Source organism: Trachymyrmex cornetzi, unplaced genomic scaffold (genome assembly GCF_001594075.2).
Source record: "Trachymyrmex cornetzi isolate Tcor2-1 unplaced genomic scaffold, Tcor1.1 scaffold358, whole genome shotgun sequence".
NCBI classification, from domain to species: Eukaryota; Metazoa; Arthropoda; class Insecta; order Hymenoptera; family Formicidae; genus Trachymyrmex; species Trachymyrmex cornetzi.
Window position 1 is genome coordinate 740,086 of NW_017298300.1, and position 27,500 is coordinate 767,585.

The following is a 27,500-nucleotide window of genomic DNA, read 5'->3' on the forward strand; positions in this document are numbered from 1 at the left end:
TTTTTTTTTTTTTTTTTGCCAAGGTGTGTGTCGCGGTACACAGGTTCTCTCACACTTTGCCTCACGCCCGAAGGAAAATACTACGACGTCGTGAAAGAAATTAATTATGCTTTGACATGTGCGTCGCAAGATTGCAAATTATATGCCAAACGATTACCATTAAGCATCGCGGATTGCTTTGCCGCATATCGATTTGATTTCCTGGTGGTAATTACCATCGAGGATTAATCCTCACACGAGCGCGCGAAGATTTGAGAAATCGTTAGTGTGCAATTTCCCCAAATCGTTGTGAACTGCATTTATGCCTTTTATCATCTCCAAGCTTTATTTAAAACTCTCAATTCCACACTATTATTAATCCTAATCGGTATTCCGCTACGTTTCCTTGACTGATATTCGCACGTTTAGAGAGATATTTTGTAACTTAAAATTATGTAAGGTTGTGAAAAACATTTGTTGTATATTTTTTACAACGTTATTGAAGAAGAAAATGTATTGAAGAAAATTCGGGTCCATTGAACCGCGAATATCGATCAGGGTTAAATAGAAATTAAAGCTATGGAATACATAAATTTGATGGTATCTACCTAACTATGCAGTTTTTACTTAGTTTATTGCATTTTACATCAGCAAATCTTTGCATCAATAAAAAATCTAGAGACAGACTCTTTGTATCACATTTGTGTTGTCTGTTGTAATAGAAAATTGTTTTCATGATTCATAAAGAAGTGTGTCTGTTTACGTCAATATAGATTAACTTTAATCTCGGTTCATAATTTACTCTTCATTTTTGTTCTAATTCTTAAAACTAGAAAAAAAAATGAAAATTAAGTTGAGCCGAGATTAAAATTAATCTACATTGATAGAAACAGTCATCAAATTAAGAATAGATAGTCAACATTGAAGGTACATGTCGATACGCATTTCTTTCTTCATAACTTGCATATTTTTTTCTACTTAACGCGTATTGCATTTCGGAGTTTTAAGTAAGCTCTCAATCACATCGTCGAGAAAGGACAATCGACGAAACGGTGAAGCCAAGATTATCGTCATAATCGATAAAGAAAAGGTGATAGAGAGAAGAAAAACAAAAGCGCGCGGTTTTTTGGTTTGCGCCGCTGTGATCGGAGCAAGCCTCGCGCGCGGTGCTCCACTCTTGTTGACGCGAGCGAAACGATCACGTCGCGCACGCGTCTCGTTGCACCAGCCAGTCGCAAGAACATGCGACGGCGCGGCATGCTGCGAGGGGGCGCGGGACGAGCAACGAGCCGGCAATAAGCGGCGCGAGATGGCGCGCGCGAGCACTGGACGGCGCGATTGGCTGGCTGCCGACTGACGTCCGCGGCGTTATCGACCAATAGGAGGTCGCGCCGCGGCGACGTATCTCGGCTCTCCGTGGCAAACTTCAGAGGCGAGGTGGACCGACTGGTACACGATTACCAGCCGCGACGACTCGTTTCCCCCTCTCGCTCGCTCGTGCCTTCTCTCTCACTCCCTCCGCTCGCTCCATCTCTACCTCTCGCTCGCTCACGCGCGCGCGCGCGCGCGCGCGCTCCTCCTCCGTCCGTCTCGCTCGCACGCATATACGCACACTCTCTCTCGCTCGGTTCTCAGCGCGACTTCCTCAAATCTTTATTTCAGGCTCGACCGCGAACTCGGGGCGAACTGGTCGAAGCGCGCGCGACCGCCCCGGTTTTTTAACCGTCCTCACGGCAAGCTCACTACAAGCGGCTACCATCGTCGCCGCCGTCGCCGTCGTCGTCGTCGTGCTGGTCGTGCAATACGTCGTACATACGCGCGACTGTGTGCGCCAGGGCAGCACCCGTCGCCGTCGGAGTCGCGGAGAGACGACGCGTGTCTAAATTTGAATACGCTCCGGTAGCGTAGAGGAGAAGCAGTGCCGTCCGCGCGTGTTACGCCGTCGGAGCGCCGTCTTCGCCATCACCGTCGTGCTTGTCACGCGTGTAAAGTATATTTTAAGAAAGACGCTCGTTTCGCCGTGCATCTCTAGTCAACGCATCTAGTCCCCGCGATCACGTCGCGGATAAAAGCTAACCTATCTCTCAACCGCGCGCGCGACACACGAACGGAGTGAGCGCGTGTACCGACGTACCGACGCACACACGACCTAAGAATATATTCACCACGTTATCAATCGAGATAAGTCCCCTATAAATATTATCGTGCGAGTGATTCACGGCGAAGGTGAAGGAAGCGGAGGGAGAGAGAGAGAGAACGAACGAAGAGGAGGAAGAGGCAAGAACGAAGAAGGACTCGGACTTTGATAAAATTGGCAAACGTTTGCGGTTGATTTTTCTCACTCGATACGCACCGCGACGCAAATCGTCGACTAGCGACGGTGAACAAGATCGAATCGTCGCCGACGGACCGCGAGCGGCGAGAAAGCAGAAGCGTCGCACGCGACACATACATACATACATACACGCGCGCGCGCGCGCAATTCGTGCTTGCGAACGCGAGAGAGGAAGAGAGTAGTCCGGTTGGAGAGTGTGCCAAAGAGAGGAAAAAAAGAACCGCCGCGAGAGAGGAAGAAAGAGAGACGCAACACGACGAGAGAAAGAGAAGAGATAGTCGTGAGTGTGCCTGTCTGTCGGTCTCGTTGATTCCTCCGTTCGTTCGTCGTGGTTCGGTTCGGCGTGGTATCGGTCAGCGACGACGCGAATTGGTGTGCGAGAATCAGCATCCGGCAAGGAGAACGAGAAGGAGGAGTAGTAACGACAACATCAGCAGCAGCAGCAGCAGCGGCAGCGGCAAGTTTTGTTTTGATCGGCGAACGATCGCGCCGTCTCACGATCTTCGCCTCTCTTTCCCGTCTCTGCGTCGTGCAAGGCGCCCGCGGGGGTGCTTTATCGCGGTGTGGGGGAGGAGATATCGATCGCGCGCACGGGACCATTGACGTCGTTCTGGAGAACGGCCGAACGTCGTGAGCGAGAAAGAGAAAAAAAAACAAAGAGGGACGAGACGCGACGACGACGACGACGATACCTTTCGTTGTCGGCGACTCCCGCACGTTCTCCTACGCTAGCTAGTTGGCGGTGTGCGTTCACGTCGTCGTCGTCATCCCGCGTCCTCGAGCGAGATCGCGATCGCGGCTCGGCGCGCCGCGTCGCGGCGCCGAGATCCCGAGGATCGCCCGCTCGCTTGCTTGCTTGCTTGCTCTCCTCGGCCTCGCTCTCGTTGACGCTCTCGCGGGGCAGATCGATCGATACGCCGCGACTCAGCAGGGACTCGGCCGACCGACCTGACTCCCGCCGTCGACATGCCTCGCTGATGATCCAGTAGGCTGCGAGATCCGGTGAGTTTACCAAACGCAGTAGCACAACGACGTGAAAGAAAACCGGGTAAAAGAGAGAGAGAGAGAGAGAGTGGGAGGAAAGAGAGAAACACTCTTTCAGTCACGGTGAATCTCCATCGAGAGATCTCTCCCCCTCTACTCCATCGATGTTATGTTCGTTAGGTATGCGTGTCTTCTTGGACTTCATCCAAGAGAGACGGTCGAGACTTCTCGACCCTGCGAGCTTCGCGGAGAGAAGTCGGACCAGCCGAGATATGTTTCGCCAAGTTCTGCAATGATAATCTTCATGTTTTCTCTCACACACGTTATGATCTCTGATCTCTCCGCGCGCGGACGAGATTCAATCTCTGGCTTTATCCGAAACGCGACACATTAATCCTGAACAATTGTTCTAACTTTATTATCGCCACGGACAAGCCGAACAAACATCTTATCGTGAGATTCCAACTGTTATTAAAATTGCAACGTTTAACACCATTTTGCCGTGGTAGAAACGGTAATTTGACGACACTGAATAGTAATCGCGAGTAATGCGGTAACCGGCGATCATATCTTGTCTTTAATTCGATTACTACTGTATGCTTTAGTATTCCGCTCCTAATTCGATATCTGGGACTGTCTTATTCAAGATGTCGTAATTTCATAATCATTCCGTATTAGATCTGTCGTGGTCTGACGTTCTCTGGTCAGAATTAACAGAATGACAAGGGTATAATTCTCCTGGGGGATATATTCAATAGTATTTTATTGATAACATGAGATATGAGGAGCGACTAGGAACGATTACGATAAAATAATTAAATTTTTTATAAAGATGGAACTATCGTTTTCTACGAATGCACGTTCGATACGGTTAATCATTCTTCAAGCTGGAATTAATGCTGTACTGATAAGACAATCAGAGAAACGTATGTGCAGTATTACATTGTTTACATTGCATGTAGTAGTAATTCCTTTATCTAATTTATAGCCGGAGCTAAACGAAGAAATTACATAATTTAAATATTGCATAATTTTGTAGCTGGGATATGGATACCGGTAGAAAATGAATTCAAAATAAAAATAAAGAAGAAACGGGATTTTTCTAAAAAAAATCAAAATTTATTAATTGTTCTGTACAGAGTCCATTAAGGAAATTAATCCGAAAAGAAAAAAAAAACGCTTTTCATGTTACAAAAGATTAGTATTGTATTTTTTTTTATAATTTGCTTAAAATCCTAAAACGTAATACTATGTAATAGCGCGATTGCGATGTTCGCTGGAATCTCCCTATCATATTTCCGCTATTAAAGAATGGTTTGATTGTAGTATATTGTGTTAACGATAGATTCGCTGTCGTACCGTCGCGCGTCGTACGTTTGATATAAATTTTTTACACAAATTTACGATAAACTGCGATAAATGTAAGTTTTATTTATAAATAAACGTATATAAGGAAGTAAAGGAAAATGCTACGCATATAGAACTGGAGTAATCAGTGAGACACAAAGTACATGAAGTTGTTTAAGATTGCGAACCTCTGATTGGGGACTACTAATTCTTTTTTTCCGTCGTTATATCGACTTTGTTAGGTTGACCGAGAAAATAATGGGGACCCAGCTCGGTTCTCTCGCTCCGATTAAAGACGCCCTCCCTTCGCAGAACATGAGAGAGAAAAGAGCGCGCGCTCGGTACCTACCGTGTAATCCGAGGATCACGCCTCTGTGATAAATTATATCTCCTGCCCACGGCGAGATACTTTAATCAGATCCTTAAAACAATATTCGATCATCTGGAACACGCACGCGCGCACCATTACATTTTTATTTGGGACGGAGAAAAATGTGGAGCAGAGAAAAACTCAATATTTCTCGGAGTAGATCAATTTTCGTTCTATTTCATCATAAGATTATAGAAATATCTCCTTCTCCGATTGATCCAATTTCGCTTAATCTGTAGCTAAATCAATATCGCAATTTCGAAACGTCAACACTTGCCATTATAGTGGAATTAATTTATCGTTGTAACTGTAATGTTTCTTTACCTTGTAATTTTTCTACGATATATGCGCAGCATTCATTCCGCATGTATCTTTCGCGTGAAACACTTTCGATTGCGTTTGCGATTAAGAAACGTGTAACTTTTATTACACGTTGCGTTATTTTACTCGGAATACCATAAATCATCGATGGTCGTTTTGATCGGTTCGCTATCTAGCGCGCGAGCATCGGTGCGGAATCTGCGCAAGTTTGCACGCATAAACGATCCGACAAAGCGACATCCTAACGAGCCGGCATAGTTGTTAGTCGAGCGAAGATTCCATCGAGTAACACATACATACGCGCACAAACGTAGGTCTGAAATTATCAGCTACAAGGATAAGATATAAAGAATAAGGCATAGATAAATAGATAGATAAAGTTTATTACGTATTCTTCAACATCTTGAAATGGGGAAAAAATTTGCAGTCTGCAGTACTCGTTTTTACTTCATTTCTGGTTTTCTAGAGTGTTTTAGCAATTTTTACCAGTGCTCGGAAAGAACGATTTTGCTGAAATGTATAAAAATAATTTTTTTAAGTCTTCAAACTATTTATGTGAGAAATTCGAACAATGCTGTAAAAAATGTTGACGTTTTAGCAATTAGTTTCAGCGTCCTTGATAATTATTTTTAATCTAACACAATTATTTTCAGATCTGTATTCAACTAAATTAGATACTCGAGTAAAAACTATTCTTTCCGCACGTACGATGTATTATCATAAACATAATAATCTAAAATTAATTAATTTTTAGTGGCTCTATATATTCGAGCAATGCCGAATATTTTTTTCCGAAAATAACATGAAAGTAGTGAGAATTGACACACTTAATATTATTTTCTTTAAATAATTTCCGTTAATACTGTCATAATATATCCTGTTCACGCTGCGATTCTTAAACTTTGTCACCTTGTTGCTCGTATCTTGTTCTCATATTTCATTGTATCTCGACCTCGGCGCATCTCGCGCGATAATCCTTTGAATTTGATATTGACTCGGCTCGGTCGCGGACACAATCGCCATCCAGCGATAAGGCACAAGTTCTATCAGCTGGACCACATGCGCGCTCTCAGTGTGTGACACGTAGGTATATGTCTATCTACTAGTCAGATAGCAACGCTACTTCGATCGACGAAGTCGCATCTCGCTAACGACCGATTATTAATCAGCGCGATGTAACGAGATGCAAATGAGCCTCACGTGTCGGCATCGCTGCAACCGGCTCGCCAATGAAACGAACGCGCGATGATTAAGTACGGGCCGTTCGCTCGGCTGGAACCTGCTCTCGTGTCCGCCTTCTGATAAGGATTTCATAATTTTCAATCACTTTTTTTTTCCTTTTTGACTCCGGGGTGAAGGTCAAGCATTACGTAACATTTCGCGGATATCATATTAAAGATGTACGTACCTATTACAACTCAAAGCATTACCAAAAATACGAAAGTTTTTACAGATTATTTTATTATTACGTTTGAATATTTTTTTGTGTACAATTTTTTTACAATTCTCTTATTGGTTTAAAAGTTATTTCATTTATTTGTTTGTCTTGATTCTTGTGGAAAATTCGCATTTTACGTATTTATAAATTTTATGAGAAGCATTACGAATTAAATTTTACATATATATGTACTTAATAAAATTTCAATAAATATTCGTGCAAAAATTTCAATAAATACTCGTGCAAAAATATGGATCTACTTACTCGTTATGTTATATTTACCTATATAAAATTGCATCAAAATGTAATAATTATACTGTCCATACGTTACACGTGTTATGGATTTGTGTTTATTAATTATTTTTCAATTATATATTATACGATCGTTGAAATTTTCTTTATGACTTAAAACTCCCCCCCCCCCCCCCCCTGAAACCGATCATGTCGACCGGCACATTTGTCTTCTTTTTCTTCCTTTTCTTCTTTTATAAAGAAAAAGAAGAAGCCAGAATGTCGATTGGCACGCTCGGCTTCAGTGGGGATAAGCCTTTAGCATTTGCTGCGACGTAATATTTTCATTGCGTTTTGATACGCCGTAAGTTACGGACGATATTATAATACGTACCGATAATAGACTTTTATATTACATCCGGATTGTTCCAAACCGTTAACCGAAGAATTAGTCCGTGGTAGTGTTTGAACAGCTGTTGGCATCCTGCAGTTAAACCTTAAACAATATTCCGCTCGAACGGAAACCTTAATTCCCTAATTCTCCAACTAATCGACTTCGAGACTCGAAGAAATTCTTTCCGCGACACCTGCACACACGATCTCGCATAGCGAAATGATCCAGCGGTTTATTTCTGATATTATCTTATTACGCATCGTTGTAATATTATGCTCACTCGTTCCTGATACCGATTTCACCGTGTCTCGGCCCTGGGATGTATAGGCCGGTGTGCAGGCTGGTGGTCGCTGACCCTCACTCCGAGTGTACGCTCTTGTATAATAAACCGAATTCGATCGCGGGAGACACGTCGAGCCGTAGTCTTTTCCTAGATCTCCTCGTCGTACATCGCCGGGTAAAGATAGCAAAGGGGGATATACATATAGCGAGCGTGCCGAGCGCGGACGTGCCGAGCGCTATCCCGCTTTTCATTCACTAGTCGCGCGCGCGCGAGTAATAATTTATCTCCACCCCCTCTCACGGTTGAAAAAGCCGTGCCTACTTCGCGGGGAGTACACACTACACACACGTGCATCGATCCATCACACGCGGAACGTCGATTCCGCGACGTTCCGCGTCCGCGACCCGCGTTCGAGGTTCGAGGTGGCAAAACGGTGATAGCGCGCGACGCGACGCCGACGCCGACGCCGACAAATCATTATCCCGCGAACTCGGAGCTTCGAAGCTTTATGCTCCCTTTCCCTTAAGCGCGTTTAGCAAACAGCTTCAAATCTTCCCCGTGAATCGGTAGCCGTTTATCTCGTATCGATATATCCTGATCCATAGAAACTATTGTTTATTTAATAATCTACTGCTGTTTACAAAACAGGGGCGCTTTTACGTACAAAATGCCAAATTTCGAAAACTTGATGTGTAATTACTCGCCATGTAATTACGTCGTGCAAAGTTAACCACACATTGCTCATAGTTTAATAATCTAATTACTGCTATTTACAATAAAAAAAAGCAAAAAGATGAAATTATTTAGGCCTTTTTTCATACGAAATGTCGAACTTTGAAAACTTGTATAATTACTCGTCGTGTAATTACGCAATCCGAGTCTCCTTTTCATAAAATTAACATCTAAAGTTAACCATTACTCATAGTCCGATAATCTAATTACCGCTATTTACAATAAATGGGCAAAGATGAGATTATATTAGGCCTTTTTTTTTACACGAAATGTCAAACTTTGAGAGCTTCTTGAAATCTTGGCTCTTTTTTTTTTATTAGGAGAAATCGATATTTTATATCAGTTATAATTGGTAATAAATGTTATGTCAAAATTTAATAGTGTCGTAAATTATGGACATGTAACAACACTCGAGAGACTTGATTTTATTAATTAAAAAGATCGCAAAGCTTTCCTGTAGAGATATTTCCAATTAAAGAGACGCGCATATCTCGTGCATATTTCGAATGTACAACACACACTGGAAACTTAATTTAATCTCGGGGGAATAAATTATTTTATGCACAGACGTTGAATAGGATTTTGAATATAGTTTGCAATTAGTATCGATAATTATGAATGTCTAGATTTCTTCACGGCAAGAATGTAAATGAACCAAATAAAGTATTGATTGAGAATAGAGCAACACATCTAATTTTTTACATTTCGAGACGTGTAAAATTGCTATTTTTGAGAAATACCCTTTTTTTTTTTTTTCCCCCAATAATTGAAGGACAAATATCAAATATTAGTTTTAGCATGCGCGAGCTTTATTTATATCGCTCAGGCAAGAATCAACAAACGTTTCGCCCACTCGGTCGTTGGTGTGTGCGCTTTGGAAACGTAAACAACGGGATTCGCGACCGATAATTCTCTCCACGCGCGCTATATAACGTCTGGCAGCTGGCGTACACGTACACGTAAAAACCCTGGCTTTAACTCGCCGTTCTAATTCTAACCCCTCCCCTCGGACTATATTTACTAAAGCTTTTCCCATTCATTGCGAGCACGCGATGTGTCGTTACGTGAATTAACGCGAAGCAACGCGGCGCGGCGCGGCGCTGCATCGCGTTTTACCCCGTTATTTTCGTTGCACTTCATTTTACACCTCGTATCAGGATCGCGTTTCATAATCGCGCACGCACGAGACGCGATCTAATCGCGCGAGTTAATCGATCGCGACGTCATCCATTCTCTTCCCCGATTTCCATCCGAAAGGACCGCAACGAACGGAACGGCGTGACGCGTCCTTTATTTATCGATGATCCTTATCTGTACTCGAAATAACGAGTAGTTTATGCTAATGCAAGTTAAACTAATGGGAACTAGAAGAGAAGATATGAGTCAGCAGAAAATTAATTAAGATAATCTGTGATCTGGATAAATTATTTAAATCTATGAATGAATTAAATCTATACGAATGCTGTAGTTTTGCGATATAAAAGTACATTCACAATTTTATACAACTGAAAATATCAATTTATTATACAAGATGATAAAAAAGTTTATGTGACAAATTTTTGTATGTTTAATTGTTTATTAAATTATTACTCAGATAGTAAGCTGACATTAAGTGTTTTCCAGTAAAAGACCCTGATGACCCAGTGTAACACGGTGAATTATTACATCCTTATTGTTAGCCAAAATTAAACAAAGATAAAATGATTACTATGTTTTGCTGGAAGGTACCAATTATTTGATATCATTAAAATCAAATAACATCAGCTTGTTACCTGGTAGTAATACGTGTTAAAAAAAGCAAATTCTGAAATGTTAATTTGCACCAAAAAGTTTTCATCGGTTAATTGAAGATCGCTCTATATTGGCTGCTGTTTCCAAGTTAAAAGTGATTATTTTGAATATTTGTTACTTTTTCTACTAATAGTCCAATTTGTTTGTTTATGTACGTTACTAATAATTTGATAAAGACTTTGTGTATTAAACTTTTTTGTCACCCTATATAATAATTGTTAGCTACGACTTAAATGATTTTTTTAACGTTCTTCGTTTATATCGTGTAGGTGAGAGATTTATCTATCTGATTTACATTAACTTTACATATTAACTTTATAAAAAGGAGACTTAGATTGCGCATTACATGACGTAATTATACATCAAGCATGTATAGCGGTATGTCGAACATACGACGAAAACATGAGAAACAAGTACGAACGAAGATGCTTTGAAGCGCTTCGTCATTCGTACTTGGTAGTTGTATTCCGTTTTCTCTTATATAATGTATTCTTCACGGTATATTGCCGTGATCAGGTATGCGTGAAAAGGTACAAATATTTCGAGTTCGACTAGTAGTCTCGTCATAAACTGTGCTAATTTTATTAATATTTGGACAGCTTTCGATCTAACGACACCCGTAGGTGAACCGTTAAAATTACCGCCGAAATGACGGCTTTTACACGTGCGAGAGCAAGAATCGATCGGTGATTTCTCCTTGCGAGTATCGCCGTCAGTTGTTTTTGTCCGTCTCATTTTACGCTTGTTACACGCCTATTGCTTTTGCGTGTTCTGCTTGTTTTCTCAAAGTTTTTTATTGGCGCTTTGCTTATTAATCTAATTTTCGCAGTTCTATTTAATTGATTAATAAAAAATTTAATCATTATTGTTTAGTTCTCTTAATGGAATTAATATATCTCAATATTATATCGATCGGAATTTAATAGATTTAATCCAGAGTTTCAATTCATTCAACTAGACGTTTTTCTCAATATGTTTTATAAATTTAAATAATGAATGTGTTATTTTTTGTATATAAATGATATTTAACTATGTTATAATTCATGATCTATTTTCTCAATTTTAATTTTATTAATATTAATATTTTTCTTTGCTAAATCATTTTATTCGATAAGCATTTATTATAATGAGTTAAGTAGATACTACGTATATATATTTTTATGTATTTATGCGTGTTCAATATATTAGTCGCATATATTTCTTTTGCTCGTATGTATTTACGAATCGTGCAACGTTTAATCGGATCCTCGTGTTGATCGATAAAGTATGATCGATTGGCAGCTGTTCTCGGTGTCGATCGAGAACGTCGTGGCGGATCTAGTGGAAAATGAAAATTCCAGAACGGACGGTAGATTGTAACAACGTTCCAACTGCCATTCGCTTCCGTTCGCACGCCTCGATTAATCGCGCTTCTCTATCATCAAGAAGACATTACTGGCTCTTTGGTTCTGTGTGTGTGTGTATATGTGTATGTGGCTCACCACATCCACTCTCTCTCTCTCACTCTCGTACAGGCTTCACTGGCAGTAGGACAGCACGCGCAAGGGGGGGATAGGGGCCAGGGGAAGAGCACCTGTGCAAGGTTGAAGAGTACACCACGACCACTCCTTGTTTGTCGCAACCTGTTAACGCGCCGCCTGTTCGCGTATGCCGGCGCGCAACAACCCTTCTTCGTCGTTCAACCGACGGGAAAACTTTAGGGCGTGTAATCCCTGGCAACTGGTCGGCCGGCCGGCCGGCCGGCTTGGCTGGGTGGCAAGCTGGGCCGACTGATCGGTCGATCCGCACCGTGATCATCCCGGATTATCGTTCTTCGTCGTTTCTCAAATCCGCTATTGAAGTCGGCCGAGACCGCGTCGGCGAGAAATCGATCCTCTGACGCAGATCGCTTGGCGAACGAGTGGTGGTGGTGGTGGTGGTGACGATAGCGACGGGAGGTTGTAGTGGGGTAGTGTACCCCGTATAATCGGATCCCTCCACGAGAGCTTTTCCCTTCTTCACCACATCGCACCGACCCAACGTTGCATCGTATGCCGCAAGGCACTCGCAAACACGTTTAACATACATATGTGTGAACAGGAAACTGATTTATTCATTAGTTTCACGGGATGCGAGCAACGGCTGTCTTTTACAGTTGCTTACAAAGTCATCCTTAATCTATTTGTTAAAAGAAAATCTGCAATATAAAAAATATTTTTGAACGAAAGATGTAAAATGTCCGTAAAAGGTGAGAGCGAATAATCGGTGTCTTTTAGTACACTTTTATGTAAAGTATATATAATGAGGCAAAAAAATTTCACATGTGTGAATAGAGAAGTTGTATGAATTTCATTAACGTTTGTTCTTATTGTGTAGGTGTTTGTTTGTCAGTAACTGCTAATGAAAGTGAATGACAACAGTAATGCGATTTGCAATTCTGCTTGCAAGATGAAATTTATTCATTACGAACCAAATTCTTTCTAGAAGAGAGAGGGGAGACGCAAATCATACGCGACAATAATAATTATCGCAAAAATAATGATTGTCTTACCAAATGTGAAAGATTGAATTGAAATATTATTACGACTTTGTTACTCTTTTCTTGTAACATTGGACGCACTCAGCGTGCACTTATATGGATATTAAAACACCCATACTCTAATTGACGTAAAGGTATGTGCGTTTAATATAAATATAAAAGCGGCGATTAACCACGAAATTTCCAGTACACTTTATTGTGTGCTGTTAAATAAAATATGTATTTTATAATTTGAAATATTTGCATTTTGACACTTAGACTTAATCAGTGTACAATGACATTTTGATGTACACCAGTCCGCATTAGTGCGTTCAACCGAATTCACTATTAGTCGCTATTACTCTTATCTCCTCCAGGAAAAAAATTGTTGTTAACATTTCCGGGGGAGACATGTTTGAGTCTAGAAGAAAAATGTAAGCGAAATGAAAACGTACAAAGTATATGCAAATAAGCTTGTCGTTATCAGTAGTTGTATATTACGTACTCACATCGTTATTTCCCTGGCCGATCGTTTGCATGGTAATATTACACGGTCAAATTACAGACACGTGTAATATTGTAGAGCGCGCGAGTATCTTTTCAATCTTGCGCGACTATTCACTTTTTTCGTAAACTCAAAAATCCTTTCACTGAACGTGACCTTCGTCACTCATTCGTATCAATAGCGATAAAATTTTTGAGCCATAACATTACCAATTAACTATTTTATCGGGCAGTGCGTTGCACAATGAGATAACAATACGAATCTTTACGTCTATATCACAGGATTGTTTCTCTCTTTCTCTCTTTAGCTCTTTAGCAAGTATTCGCACTGATGTACTTTAGATATTGCTAGTTTCACAAAGGTCGTTTCGTTAAAAACGGACGATGTGAAAATGAACGCGTGCGCACGTGTGTATTTTAGGCATATTTAAATATTATATAATAATTAACGAACTCGTTTGTGTACCAATTTGTCGTACATTCTTCTACTATGACATGTGACGAATACTAAACGCGCGTTAATAGTTTAGTTATTTGGTATGAAAAACATCACAAATTGGCTAAGAGCTTATCTTTCGTAGTTACTTTAATAATGTAGATACTCGATATTTTCCATTAGAATTTCTAACTTCGGTTTAGCAAAAGTAAAATACACTTATATATGACGTACGAATTTACATTATTCTTTCATCAAACTTTTCGTAATCGCAAACTTACGTCATCACATGTCATTAGACGTATATCGGTGTCACGAATCTTGTCTCAATTTGTGCAAATGTGTGTAAAATATAGCACGTATCGGGTCTTTTTTTTTTTTATAGATATAGACTGAGCACAGAGTAGACTCGTTCAACTATTGAGGACGAAAAGAGGAGTTTCGGGCGCGTGTAACGTCATACCTGCTGCATCGATCGTGTATTACGCAATTTAGGACACACACGTATTACACATTCAGAACACGGTAATGGCATTGAAGTAATAATCGCGCCACCCTCGTATTGGCCTCGAGAGACACGCATCGCGCTCGCCTGTCGAACTTTTCTCACGAACGTAGCGTGTCGAAAGAAAGCATTTTTCGCGTTTACCGTAGCGATAAACGTTGTAAGATTTTACAACGAAATCCGTCCATTCGCTATGTTTCTGCGGAACTTTTTATTCAAACCGAGGATTCTCTATTTACTTTATTAGATGTAGATCGGCCTGGTATAGGGCGCCCACGAACTTTTCTCCCAGACGGGGGATCGTATTTCATCGTTACATTTTCACCGCATTAACGATCGAAGCAATTAACGCTATCTGCCTCAATACAGCATATGGTTGCGAGAGATAAAGGAATCGCTTTCTATTTCCCAGCTAACGTCATTACCAATACGCTATGTGTACGAATACAAAGGCTCCTTTAATTGCTTTAATTACCTAGGCACCAATGCTTTCGAACATTGTAGGAGAGAAGCGAGATCTCTTTTGCGTTCCGTATTATACAATTCGTAATTATCTATTATTCTATTCTATCCTCTCCATGATCGCGATACGTTAGATGTATCAGTATTCACACACACTGTTTTTCGATTATCTTTGATAAGCGGTTAACCCATTTTTTATTTTAATGTATCAACCCAAACGTCTCCTGTTTCTCAACTTTTATGATAGAAATCCGCTAATTCACTCTTAGTTTGAAATATTTACAAGAAGAATTGAAGGATTCTTGACTTTCTTTTCATTCTACAAAATCTATCTTTGATATCGGATCGCATCATGATGCTTTGAATAAATCTGGTTAAGTCCGTTATTCGGATTTATTTTGACCCATTTTTATTTTTAAAATACGCTAACACACCGTATTGATTGTCGCGCTTATAAATTCATTTCATTAAAACCATGTGATATTGATGCGTATACGTTTTTAAACTGTAATCGCGCATGTAAAAAGGTACACTCTGGAAACGAAACGAAAGGCGTAAGAATTTTCTTTCTTTTTTTTTTTCGGGAAAATGCAAAGAGCTAAATGTGCGTCTCTCGCGTGATGATAATTCTATACGCAAAACAATCATTGAAGCTATACACTGAGAAAAAAAAGTTGCTGTTTCAAAAAAATATAGTTGATTCAACTAAATGTAGCGGTCACGGACTGTCGAGCAAATATTTGTTAACTCAACTAAATATTTGTTAATTCAAACAAATAACATATTTTAAATTACAAGATTTTGTTAATCTAAATATATAAATATTCGAACTAAATAATCATTACGAATTAAGCATTTAGTCAAGTTAACAACTTTTTTTTCTCAGTATAAGTGAACTCCATGATTATTTGCAATGATCGCGTCAATTAGCATCGATAAAATTGCCGACGCGAGACGTTGCTTTTCGTACATTTTGCATCACGCGTTTGTGTGCATTTGCCGCGACTAGAAAGCAATTTGAATATAATGTACGATGAATCATTATTCTCTTAGCGATCAGTTGCGTTTTCATTACTGTTTCTGACTGGATCAGTTTTCTCGCACTTCTCTTTCTGTACAGTCCTTGAACTGTATTTGATAAAAAAAATCGACAGTTTTTTAAGTAAATTAATCTTTAGAGAATGAGCGAATAAGTAACATCATTTATTTCGAGCGGAAATTTTGTTTCCATTTTTAGTTCAAAACTCGTTAAGATACTTTGGTGTAGAGATGAGATGGTCACTTCACACACCCGCTTAGGATAACTGAACTCTGAAATTTAGTTCGAAACTCGTTAGGATACTGAATTCTGATCTTTCAAGTCGTGACGAAGGATTCTTTTTGATATCTTCCCTGAAGAGAAACTACGTTAGAGTAAAAAAATATATATTCGTATTTATTTAACAACATTTTCTTTTTAAACGCGCTGTATACCTTCTTTCTGTTATTCAGCTGCACCAAAAAAAAAAATTCAGTTATCTTGTTATCTTGGAACAATATTTTTATAAGCGTATCTGTAAAATATGAGTTATCTCGGGTTAGTAAGGCAAGTGATTAACGCGGCTTTCAATTGTATAAGTTGTTTGTAAAATTGCAACGATTTTGTTAAAAAGTTGTGATCGTAAATTTTTTGTTTGCTCTTTGTGTCTTTTACAGTTACACTCTAAAAGGCTCGAGTTAATTAGAAGACACGTTACATAAGAAAGGATTAATGTTGCCGAAGTTAAAGAATTAACATCGTGGTTTAGCCACGATGCAAATTCGTTGACCCAGAGCATATATTTCGCCCGTAAAAACACCCACTGGCTTAAATTAGTTCCCCTTCCTCCCGACACTGACGATTTATTTGTGGGCCCGAAACGTTTAATTCGGTCGCGCTTGTGGCTAATTCTATGCTGTACCGTAATAGTTCCGTATTTATAGTGTATTACAGTAATATCGTGACAATTAATTTGCCGTCTATCGTTGAGCGATTTTAGAATATATTGCAATAATAATGACAAATCTTCTTTTGGGCGGTGCATTAAAAATGGATGTAGTGACACCTCGACGTTGCGACATTGTTCATAAGAGTAAAACTGACGAATCGGAGTAGTTCAATCTGATATTTAACTACTATATTAAAAATAATGTACAAACATAGCATATTATGAAACAGTACACTTAATAAAACAGATATAGTATAGCTAAAAAAACGTCGATTAAAGGTATTGTATTTATGTGCAATAAATGAAAAAATAAAAGAAGAATAAGATCGAGTTAGTCAAAATAAAAACTGTATTTCAAAAGCGATTCGCAAATTTTTTCTGTTCACCTGTGTATATAATAATTTTTTTTAATTTTGATAACATTTTTCCTTCTTTCTCTCCGTACTTTTCAAATATTTTTTTTTTTGTCATAAATGCTTCGATTACTTTAGTTACTTTTGCAATTGTCATTTGTTCGAAAGTCATCAATCACGCTACTGGAAATTATGGTCTGCCCGCGACAAATTTTTCGAGAACCGAGATAAATATTCCGTTTTTTATTTTTTTTTTTATTAATTTTTTTAGGAGAATACCTGTCACAGAGTAAACGTACGTTTTATCTCAACACTTGGTTAAAAATTCCGTTGTATTAGCTCGTCGCTGCGGTAGCTCAATTATCAATTCCAATTGAAAAACACGCTCTCCTCCCATAACAACGTCGCGCACGACATCATTCCCTTTTATTCCGCTTGAAAGCCACAATCTCGCAGTGGTAAACGATTCGACACTTTGTTTGCCGGTCCGTGGGCTCTCTGAAGCACACGCCAGCCGGCGCTTTGCGAACTTGTTCGTATACGCACGGCATCGTAATCGATACATGAAAGTGACACGCGCTCGAGTTTCCATTGAATATTAGGTTTTAAAGCGCGGTCCAGTTCTGTCGCTCTCCGCGAACTGTCGTGCTTATTTATCGCTCATAGCCTTTTCCCGTAACACCCCGACGAGCGAAACGCATTAAATCTAGAGAGACGAGTAACGTGGGAATCATTTAAAAGCCAAACGTCCCTTTCTACCGGTAACTTTTCCGTTCTTTTTTTTTTTTGTTTAAAATTTTCTCGTGACAAAATATTTTTCTTGAATAAAACCTTTAAATACTCGACGACTTATATCTTGTAAAATACAAATATATAAATTTTATTTACATAATTTACTTATTTTTGTAATCTCTTTACCGTCATGATTACGTTCCCTATTTTGACAACGAAAAAGTATAAGCTTCGTTGTTTTTACATACGAATATTATCATGTTTTTCTACATTGTTTATTATAGATAATATAGATTGATATAATTTTAATTTCCAAATTAATAAATGTGTGTCTTTTTTTGTGTTGCAGTGTTCTTAATATTCCATCCAGTGTGATTTCGAAGATTTGCCTCTTATTCAAGACGTGGTGCAACAATGGGTCGAAAGAAGATTCAGATTTCACGTATCACGGACGAACGGAATCGTCAGGTAATTTTAAATATTTTCAGTCAAACAAGGCTGACGTTTCTGTAGCGATTTAACGGCGCTCATTATTGCAATTAGTACATATTTTGGAAAGTTGTTATGGGGAAAATTGGAGCGTACAAGTAGAAATTTGTTTTTCATCTTTTATCATTACAAAGAAATATCAATTTCCGAGTATCACAAGTCAGTATTTTGAATAGACGTTTATAAATTTTACTTTTTGCTTTTCTACATAAAGTATAGAATAGTGCATAATTAAGATAATCGTCTCGGATATGAACACGGCGGCTCTATAGATACATTTTTTTCTTAAAATAAATTTACGCTCGCGATGAGAAAGAAAAACGTAAGAACGCGTATAAAAAGATCAAACTTGTTAATTATTTATGCGATTTTACATAACGTGACTGATCGGGCAATTAAATAACGATGAATCAATTATCGCGAAACGAAGAATATTGGCTGCACCTACCTTTATTAGCAGCCTTATTGACTCAAAACCTTGCTGAATTTAACCTTCGATGCGATCCCCCCTTCTGCTTTTATATGCGACAGGTGACCTTTAACAAACGGAAATTTGGCGTGATGAAGAAGGCGTACGAACTGTCGGTACTGTGCGACTGCGAGATCGCGTTGATTATCTTCAGTTCGAGCAACAAGCTGTACCAGTATGCGAGCACCGACATGGACAAGGTTCTCCTCAAGTACACCGAGTACAACGAACCCCACGAGTCTCTCACTAACAAGAATATTATCGAGGTGAGTCCATTTATCCGTCACGGATTCTCAGGATGAACGAGGATGCGCCAAGGATCGAAGTATTGATGTCGTCGCCGATTTTTTTGTAAATGCCTCTCTCTCTTTCACTAAAATTTTCGATGGGGAAAGAAATATATATCTCACGTTTATAGATATGTATATATGCCAAGGTCAAGACAGTAGTGTTGAATATACAGGGTGTATCGAAGAAGCTTGCTACGAATTATAAATGATAAAAAGGATTGAAAAGGACCTCGGCTGTTTCAATGGATTAGAATACAGTTAAATTTTATTTGATTGAACGTTACTACGTATTGAAGGTTTTTTTTTTTTTTTCAAAAATACGAATAAAAATAGCAGGGTCAATTTTCAAACATACATACTCGGGCCTTAGTTTAATGAAATTTTAACTTAGCAGTTCATAAATTCTCGTGTTAGGTGTCAAGACTTTGAAAATTGACTAATTTGAAAGAACATTAAATTTAAAAAAATAATATTTAAAAATCTGTTATAACATATGTGGTTACGCCGCGATACATGTATTTACATATAGTGTTGTTTTAAGATAACTGAGAAGTTTTGGAATGATCATTCTCTTTAGACATATTTTTTTTTAATTTTATCATATTATATTAGGTGTGTTCATAATTTACAAAGAATATAAAATCGATGTTTCACATACAATACCGTCTTACACACTTGCGGAACGCGGTTTCACTTCGATGAGAGCAACGCGATCCCTTTTTCCTTTTCTACGCGAACATAATTGCGAGAATAAACCGGGTAGGATAAGAAGCGCGCGTCTTGGTGTTAAATTAACGTGCATGTGAAGGTTGAGTGCCCTCGGGCGGTGTGGTCACGTGAACCTGTCTGCTGACACTTGCAGGCGCTCAACAAGAAGGAACATAAGGGTGCCATGTCTCCAGAGAGTCCGGAACCCGACGCAATCGAATATAATCTTACCCCGCGCACCGAGGCCAAATATACGAAGATCGACGAGGAGTTTCAGATGATGATGCAGAGGCATCAGCACAATGGCAGCAGGGTAAATATTCAAATCAAGTTAAATGTCAGTTGTATCGAGCCGAGCTTATGTTTATGCAAAAGAAAAAGTTACAGTTTTTTTTATTATGCTTACCACACATTTATGCAAAACGCCAATTAATTTATTCGTCTGAAATATCTTTTAGAAATTTTTTATAATCTTTACGGAATGTGAATATAATACCTAGATATTTCTATATAATAATTTTTGATATCGGGCTCCTTGAAACATGTTATTCAAAATATTTAAAACTGTCTAGTTTTATTTATATAAGGACTATTTAAACAAGTTAGTTAATGTCTTAAATTAACTTTATTGCCTTTGTTAAAATAATTGATATGTGAATATTATGTTTTATTAAAAATCTTAGTACGGCCCCTATCACGAGGCACAGATCAATTTTTGTAAATGTAGGTTACGATTATTTTTGAGCTTATTTTTCTACAAAGAGTGAAGACACATGTGGTAAGGATTTTTTTGTTACCTCTTTTCGAGAATATTTTTGCAGCAAATGTTACGGTTATTAGTAATTATTTTATTAGTAAATATTTTATTATTTCAAAAATACATATGATATGTATGTATGTTATAAAATTATACATATGCAGTAACAATGTTTTATGTACTATTTTCTTATTATTTATTTATCATTATATAAATTAATACAGAATTAATATATAGTACACAATTTATAATGAGAATAATTAAATAGAATTAACTTCTAAATAAAACAATCAAAACATACGAATTTATATAAAAAATTATTTCACGTGTTTCTCTTAAAATTGCTTATCCAGTTGTTTTTAGGATACTATTTTTTTCACTAAGAAACGAATTAAATATGAGTTTATATACATACACGTCATTATATTACGTGTATAAAGTTAAGCTAGAACAATAGCAAATTGCAAATTTGCTATCAATTGCTCGGCACAGCGCTATATCTATTCATTACAGGTATTATTAATTTGCATTGTCTGTTGTGATTGTAGACAATGGGACAATCGAATTATACGCTACCGGTATCTGTACCAGTGAACAGTTACGGCGAATCTCTTCTTGGATCTAGTCCACAGATGGCACATACTAGCATTTCTCCACGTCCATCGTCGTCTGAGACGGATTCAGGTAACTTTAATTAGTAACAAAAGGCTAGTGGCAAATTCCCAATATTTTCAAGAAATTTGCGTCTAACTTGATAAATTATTTGTTATAGTATATCCTCCGGGAGGAATGTTGGAAATGAGCAATGGCTATCCTCCGTCAGCATCACCATTGGGTGGTTCACCTAGTCCAGGACCTTCGCCCGCACTCGGAGTTGGTGGGGGTAGTGCAAATAAAGGCAGCAATCCGTCTAGGCATTCGCCGCAACCTCCGCCTCCACCGCCACCGCCTCATCCTCACAGGGCTAATCTTCGAGTGGTTATACCAACACCACTTGCGCAACCTCTCTCCGAAGACACTAATTATGATGTAATTGTCTCATCATTATTAACTTAAATGCGTGTTACAAGAAATGTTTACTTTAATCTTTATTTTATAACAATTTTTCTGAATTTCCCATATTTATAAATTACAAAAATTATATAATTTGCAATAATTAGTAAAACATAAAGTTAGAAATTGAATTCCAAAATACAATTAAGAAAATAAATTCCTTTTTGTCAAAAATATTTTAAATGACAGAGAAAAAGTTTCTTATTAATTACTAAAGCATATATATTGTGTGTTCGAGATAAAAAGATGTTCGAAATTTACGAGAAATTCATTTATGCTTTTAGAATGCCCATACGCAGTCTGCATTGAATACACCTGTAGTAGCGTTACAAACACCAACAGTACCAGCCGGATACTCTAGTTTTGGACCAACAGATTACTCCTCGGATCTCGGAGGCCTTGCATGGCCCACTCATCAGAGGTACGTTGTTGATGAGTTATATTCGGCAGCCACCATGTCCAGCATCAGGTAAATCATATTTCATAATTATTGTTGTGAAAGAAAGCTATATGTCCAGTTGGTATGACATACTTTCAGTTATTTTATCCTTATTAATTAATAGATGACATGTTCGGTTCTAATTGGATTAAAAAATTGAATATTGTAATAAAATATTTTTCACGTTTTAATAAATTGTATTAAATCTTATTACAACTCATTTACATACTTCAATAATTGAAGCAAATTTGAACTCAATGTACATAAGTTTCAATTAGTTTCAATTAATTTCTATTTCCTCATTTTCATTCTCGTAGTTATTTCTTTCTGTTTCTTCTCTTCGCTTGTCTCTTTAAATTTTTCATATTCATTATTACTTAATTAAATAATTCGCACGGATCTTTTACTAGTAGCTGTAATATATCGACCACTGGAGCGCTATAGTTTTTTTTCGGTTACAATAGTGTTTGGCATGTCATTAAAATTGTGAGTGTTGGATATTTTTCATTTTCATTTACAGATAGATTGTGTGCGTAGTAAAATCACACTATTATGGGAAAATTATCAAATATATTATCAAAAGTACATTCCCACAAATCACATCATGATTTGATTAACTTTCATTCATACTTTATGCATGATTGCACGTCTTCACACAAGTAGACACAGAGATGGGACGCAAAATCATAGAAAAATTATAGCTTCTCACTAAACTAGACTTGTTGCGTAAAAAAAAACATATTCACACACATATTTTCTTTTTGAATTTTTAACAGTTTACACATATATTTCCCTTGTATCACAAAACTTTTTCGACATTACAGTGGTCTTCCTCACCTAGCTGTATCGAGCAGTACACCACCACCATCCACGTCGCCTTTACCTGTAAAGATAAAGAGTGAACCGATAAGTCCACCCAGAGATCCGCACGGTAACAGTGGGTCTAATGGTGGACCCAGTAACGCCAGCAATCTACACCATACAAACTTGAATATCGGTCCATCGTCCAGTACCGGTCCACCGCCACATCACGTGTCTCATCCGGGACCTCAGACACTGAACTTGGTATCGAGCAGACCGAGTAGTAATCCACCTCCGTCCCACTCGGGTAGCATAACACCGACAAATCTACCCTCGCCAGGAAGTGGTGCAGTCGGTGATATCAGAACGAATCATTCTAGCGGTGGCGGGAATGGAGGGAACAGTTCAGACTACGAGAACGGACCGCTCATGAAACGCTCGAGAATCACGGAAGGTTGGGCGACTTAATGTCGATTAAATTGTTGCACTCATCAGTTGTTTGATACCTCCTCGACGTACAACGGCATATAAGTGCTTGTGAGTTCCAGTATAATTAAACAAACTCCTTTTAAACGTCTTTGAAACGCGTACTTCGTACTATCGCGATAACGATAGCTACGTGATGGATACGCTTCCGCCGTAACTAGCGGAGTGGAAAAATCTGTTTATATTTTGAAGCTGACACAGAATATACATTTATTTGAAGAAAAAAAAAAGAAAATACGGTGCCATAATGTTGAAACTTTATATATATATATTATATATATGATAGATACATATATATATATTTTCATGTATATAATATGAAGTGTTGTTTGTATATATGTCATAAAATTCGTACTAACTTTCGCGATATGGCATTAAGTCCTTGATGCTTATCGTACGAAAATTTATGCGAAAGGAAACAGTATGTTAGGGAATAACGCAGTACCCCCAAATTATGAAATTTCTGAAAGTGTAATACTGAATCTAAATGAGCTTGTGAGAAAATCTACACGTAGTGTAAGATTTATAAAGACCAGAACTTACCATTGCAATTCATTGTTGTTTTGTATGGTATAGTAGTCAGAATACGCCATAACCCGTTAATATGATCTCGCGCTGCAAAAATATGCTTTGTTCAGAAACATTGCCATTGCAGTTCGCAAATATTATATTCCATTAAATATATCATCAGCCGTTTATTTATGGGCAACTTGCTTGTTCGCGGAAAATGCAAACTTTCTTATTAATTGCAGTTTTCTACTTTGTTAGAATTTTATCAAAAAGAAATTTCATATTTTATTTTGCATATTAAGAGATTTTTATATTTTTGAATTAACCAACTAATTCTATTGTTAACGTGAGTTCATTAACGGTCTGTGGTTTCCGAACATATGGAAATCGGCTGCTGTACTCAACTTTTCATGATATTCTATAGAACAAGATTCGAAATTAATATATTGAGTTATATGAGGTAATATGAGATAGATAGGCATATTATATAGTGTTGATTAATTAAAAAAGATATACACACAGCGCGCGTATAGATATATACATACATATATATATATATATACACGTTATATACATTTTCCACAAGTATTTTGCACATTTGTATAAAGAAAGATTATGGAGGAAGAAAACTTGAAAACTTTGCAACCCTTGAAGCCTAAAAATATGTAACGAGAGTTTGTATACTACAGGTGTATGCCGTATACTAAAAATGTGATTAAACAAAACTTATGATAAGGAGGATTGAGTGATATTAATGTTAATAACTTTAATCGTAAATTTTTAAAGAAACCAAAATTACACACATTTCTAAATACACTTCATTATATTTGCCATGATCAATTTTATATAATTTTAACCTGTAGTTTTTTTAAATACAAAAACACTTCCAAAAGGATTGATTGTACATAGAAAACGAAATTGTTCTGAAGGTGAGAATTTAAAAAATCTTTCGTCGCAGAGATCCATTCTGTGATATGTAAGAAGTTATACAAATATATAGAAGAGATTATCCTTTTCGATATCAGAAACGCGACCTTCTCGGCCAACAATCATGTAAAGATAAATTTAAAAAGATCTTGGCAAAACAGGGTTGCAATTGTGTAACGATGTAGAATTACCTTCTTCCTGAAATCAGTAAGATGAAAATGTGTCAAGATGGTTTCAATGTATGTTTTACAATCTCAGGATGTATCCTGGTGAAAATCGTTCTCGAGAGTTGTATTTGATAAATTATTGTAATTAACGTACTAATGGAATATGCAGGTATATGAATGAATAGTGCCTGGCACCATTTGTGGCCCTCCTGTTAGGATGCTTTCCCAAATCGTATATGCAGTACAATTTGTTAATAAAGTCTTGGAAATAATAAGCTACTTAAGCGCGATATATATATACATATACGAGGAAACGATATATGATGTTGTAAGCTTTATAATGTGACTTTTTGACAAATAGCGTGGGAAGGCAACCTCTATTATAATCGAAGGTTGTACGGTGAGGTATAACCCTCGATATTCATTTTCTTTATTAATGCATATATTAGAAATGTTTCATATGACTGTACGAACAATCGGTATGTGGAATATGAAAGCGTAATGCGTATAGTCATTAATCTTAATCACGAATTTGTAAGATGATCACAAAGTGCAATCTCTTAGCCAACACACTTTTTTATCAAACAAAAAAATATAAAGAAATTGTTATTTTTCATAACGAAGAAGTAAACTTTAATGTATTAAAGATATATATGTCTCCACTAGTTATTAAACTTTTCCTATTGATACGAAATTTATTATATTTAATTGATATTTAATTGTAATATATTCTATTCATATATTACGAAAGATGATTGTATATACCTGGTACACAGGTATAAATGTTTGCAAGTGGATTTATATTTTAAAACTTCGTATTACGTTTAAATGCATTTGATCGATATGTTGAACAGGAATACGAATAAAATCCAAGGCCAATCTCTCAACGTTATTTTTTCGAGAATATTATATCTTTTATTGTGACTTTTGCATAACTTTGAACGTAAGATAAAAATGTTAAATCAGTTAATTTCACATTTTATCGGCGTTGTTATATCGGTAATTGAAATTCCTCACATATATTTGCCTCTCTCACACAGGATATAATTTAAATTTAATCTCAACGGATATTATAAATCCAAAACTTGTTAATTCTTTCTCCGAAATGCCCTATTGTGATATCGAAACTGACATGATCCTTTTGCATAATAAGTCCATCTAAGGTCATTTGAGTGTTCTGACATCAACACTTCTATAACAGTCACAGTGTGATGTGAAAAGCATGAGCAGTACTTTATATGCAAGGTTTATATGTACTATCTGATCTATTTTACCATAACATACAGTACGATAATCCATAACAAAACCCATAAGAGTAGGCAATTTGTTAAATGTACGTTAAGTACATGTACGTACACTTCAATGTATATTTTTAATATGAAGTACGTGTAAGTTATATCTGTGAGCAAAAATAAGTTGATGTAATTAAAGATGTATTCGTCTTGATCGGCACAACTTATGACGAAGGTTACATTGTTATCAACATTATAGAATAGAATAAAGTTCATACTTTGCAATTTTCACTGTTTGACTGCAAATATCGAGAACTATTTTAATTTTAAAATCATTTGAAAAATGTAATATAGACAAAACATTATCAATTTTGGAAGACTTGTATCCCAGTGACTGAAGGTGTATTTTTCTGTATTAGCTTTTTCTTTTCTTTAACTTGGAAAGTTCAAAGCGCGATCCAATTGTGTAAAATTGTGCTGACTCTTGTGTGACATATATTTTATCTAAAATATATATTGCGTTTATAAAATATTCGTTTATATCGTGTTTTAAATACTCTTTGGTTACTTGCCGTGAGTTACGATCATACAGTTGTGCCTCAAGATTTCGACAGATATTCAATACGTAAAATAATGATAATTATTGTAGTTAAAAACTCAGAGACTATTGAAATTGTTGGAACGCTGTGAACGAAATGGACCATCGTTAGAAGAGCCATACGCATAAGATAAATGAGGTCTACGAATGGTTAGACTTTTTATATTGCAACATAAATTAAGATTGTTTGGAAAAGAGGCCATTATAGGCTTTAGGCAATGTTCGCAAATAATCGAATTGCAATGCACGGCACAAGTACCAGATCACTGTAACAATGTAGCAAAATAAAATACAATGTATATGTACTAGCCACAACTGTTGTCACCACAAATATAAATAAATAAATATAAATATATATATATATATATACACAATTAAGTTTAAATACAGATTTAAGTACTGGACATATCTGTAAAGCCAAGTAGCATCACATTTTTAAACGTCATAAGGAGAGGATCGTCATTTTACTGTTACTATCTGTATCTGTGCATTTTGAAACTGAAAACGGTATAACCTGTTTGATACGTACGCAATCACACCAAAAGTTATAAGATCCTTCATATATTTTTTAACATATAGTTATCGTATTGAGTTTCCGCTTAGTTTTGAAATGCACTCTGTAAACAGATGATGAAGTGTGACGGGGGACATACTTTAAACATTATTATGTAGTTATACACGTATTTGTATAATACAATTTAAAAGGGAGGTTGTTCAACAATTCCTCAAATTGCGTATCGTACTGTTACAGTTAAATTCGAAGTACAGTTACATTGTACAATGTATAAATTTTAAATAGAACAGTATGTATACAGACACGCACACACACTCACACGTACACATACATAAAAGATTTGCATCATGCATACACAACCGGATGTATGCATATGTGGATATATATGTATAAAAGTTA

General features: G+C 37.2%; 1 protein-coding gene across 8 annotated transcripts in view; it reads left to right on the top strand.

Annotated features, from left to right (window-relative positions):
* Mef2 (myocyte enhancer factor 2) overlaps positions 1 to 27,500 on the top strand; it is a 75,775-nt gene that overhangs the window by 44,016 nt on the left and 4,259 nt on the right. For 2 of the 8 annotated variants that reach the window (XM_018510904.1, XM_018510905.1), the window contains exons 2-8: positions 18,011 to 18,129; positions 18,682 to 18,885; positions 19,772 to 19,930; positions 20,923 to 21,058; positions 21,147 to 21,403; positions 21,712 to 21,896; positions 22,691 to 23,135. In XM_018510904.1, coding sequence (XP_018366406.1) covers positions 18,076 to 18,129; positions 18,682 to 18,885; positions 19,772 to 19,930; positions 20,923 to 21,058; positions 21,147 to 21,403; positions 21,712 to 21,896; positions 22,691 to 23,135 — 1,440 coding nt within the window. In that variant the 5' untranslated portion in view covers positions 18,011 to 18,075. Of the gene's footprint in view, positions 1 to 1,508; positions 3,317 to 18,010; positions 18,130 to 18,555; positions 18,886 to 19,771; positions 19,931 to 20,922; positions 21,059 to 21,146; positions 21,404 to 21,711; positions 21,897 to 22,690; positions 23,393 to 27,500 lie in introns of those variants that run through there. The other 6 variants (XM_018510908.1, XM_018510907.1, XM_018510906.1 and 3 more) reach the window with 6 other exon arrangements.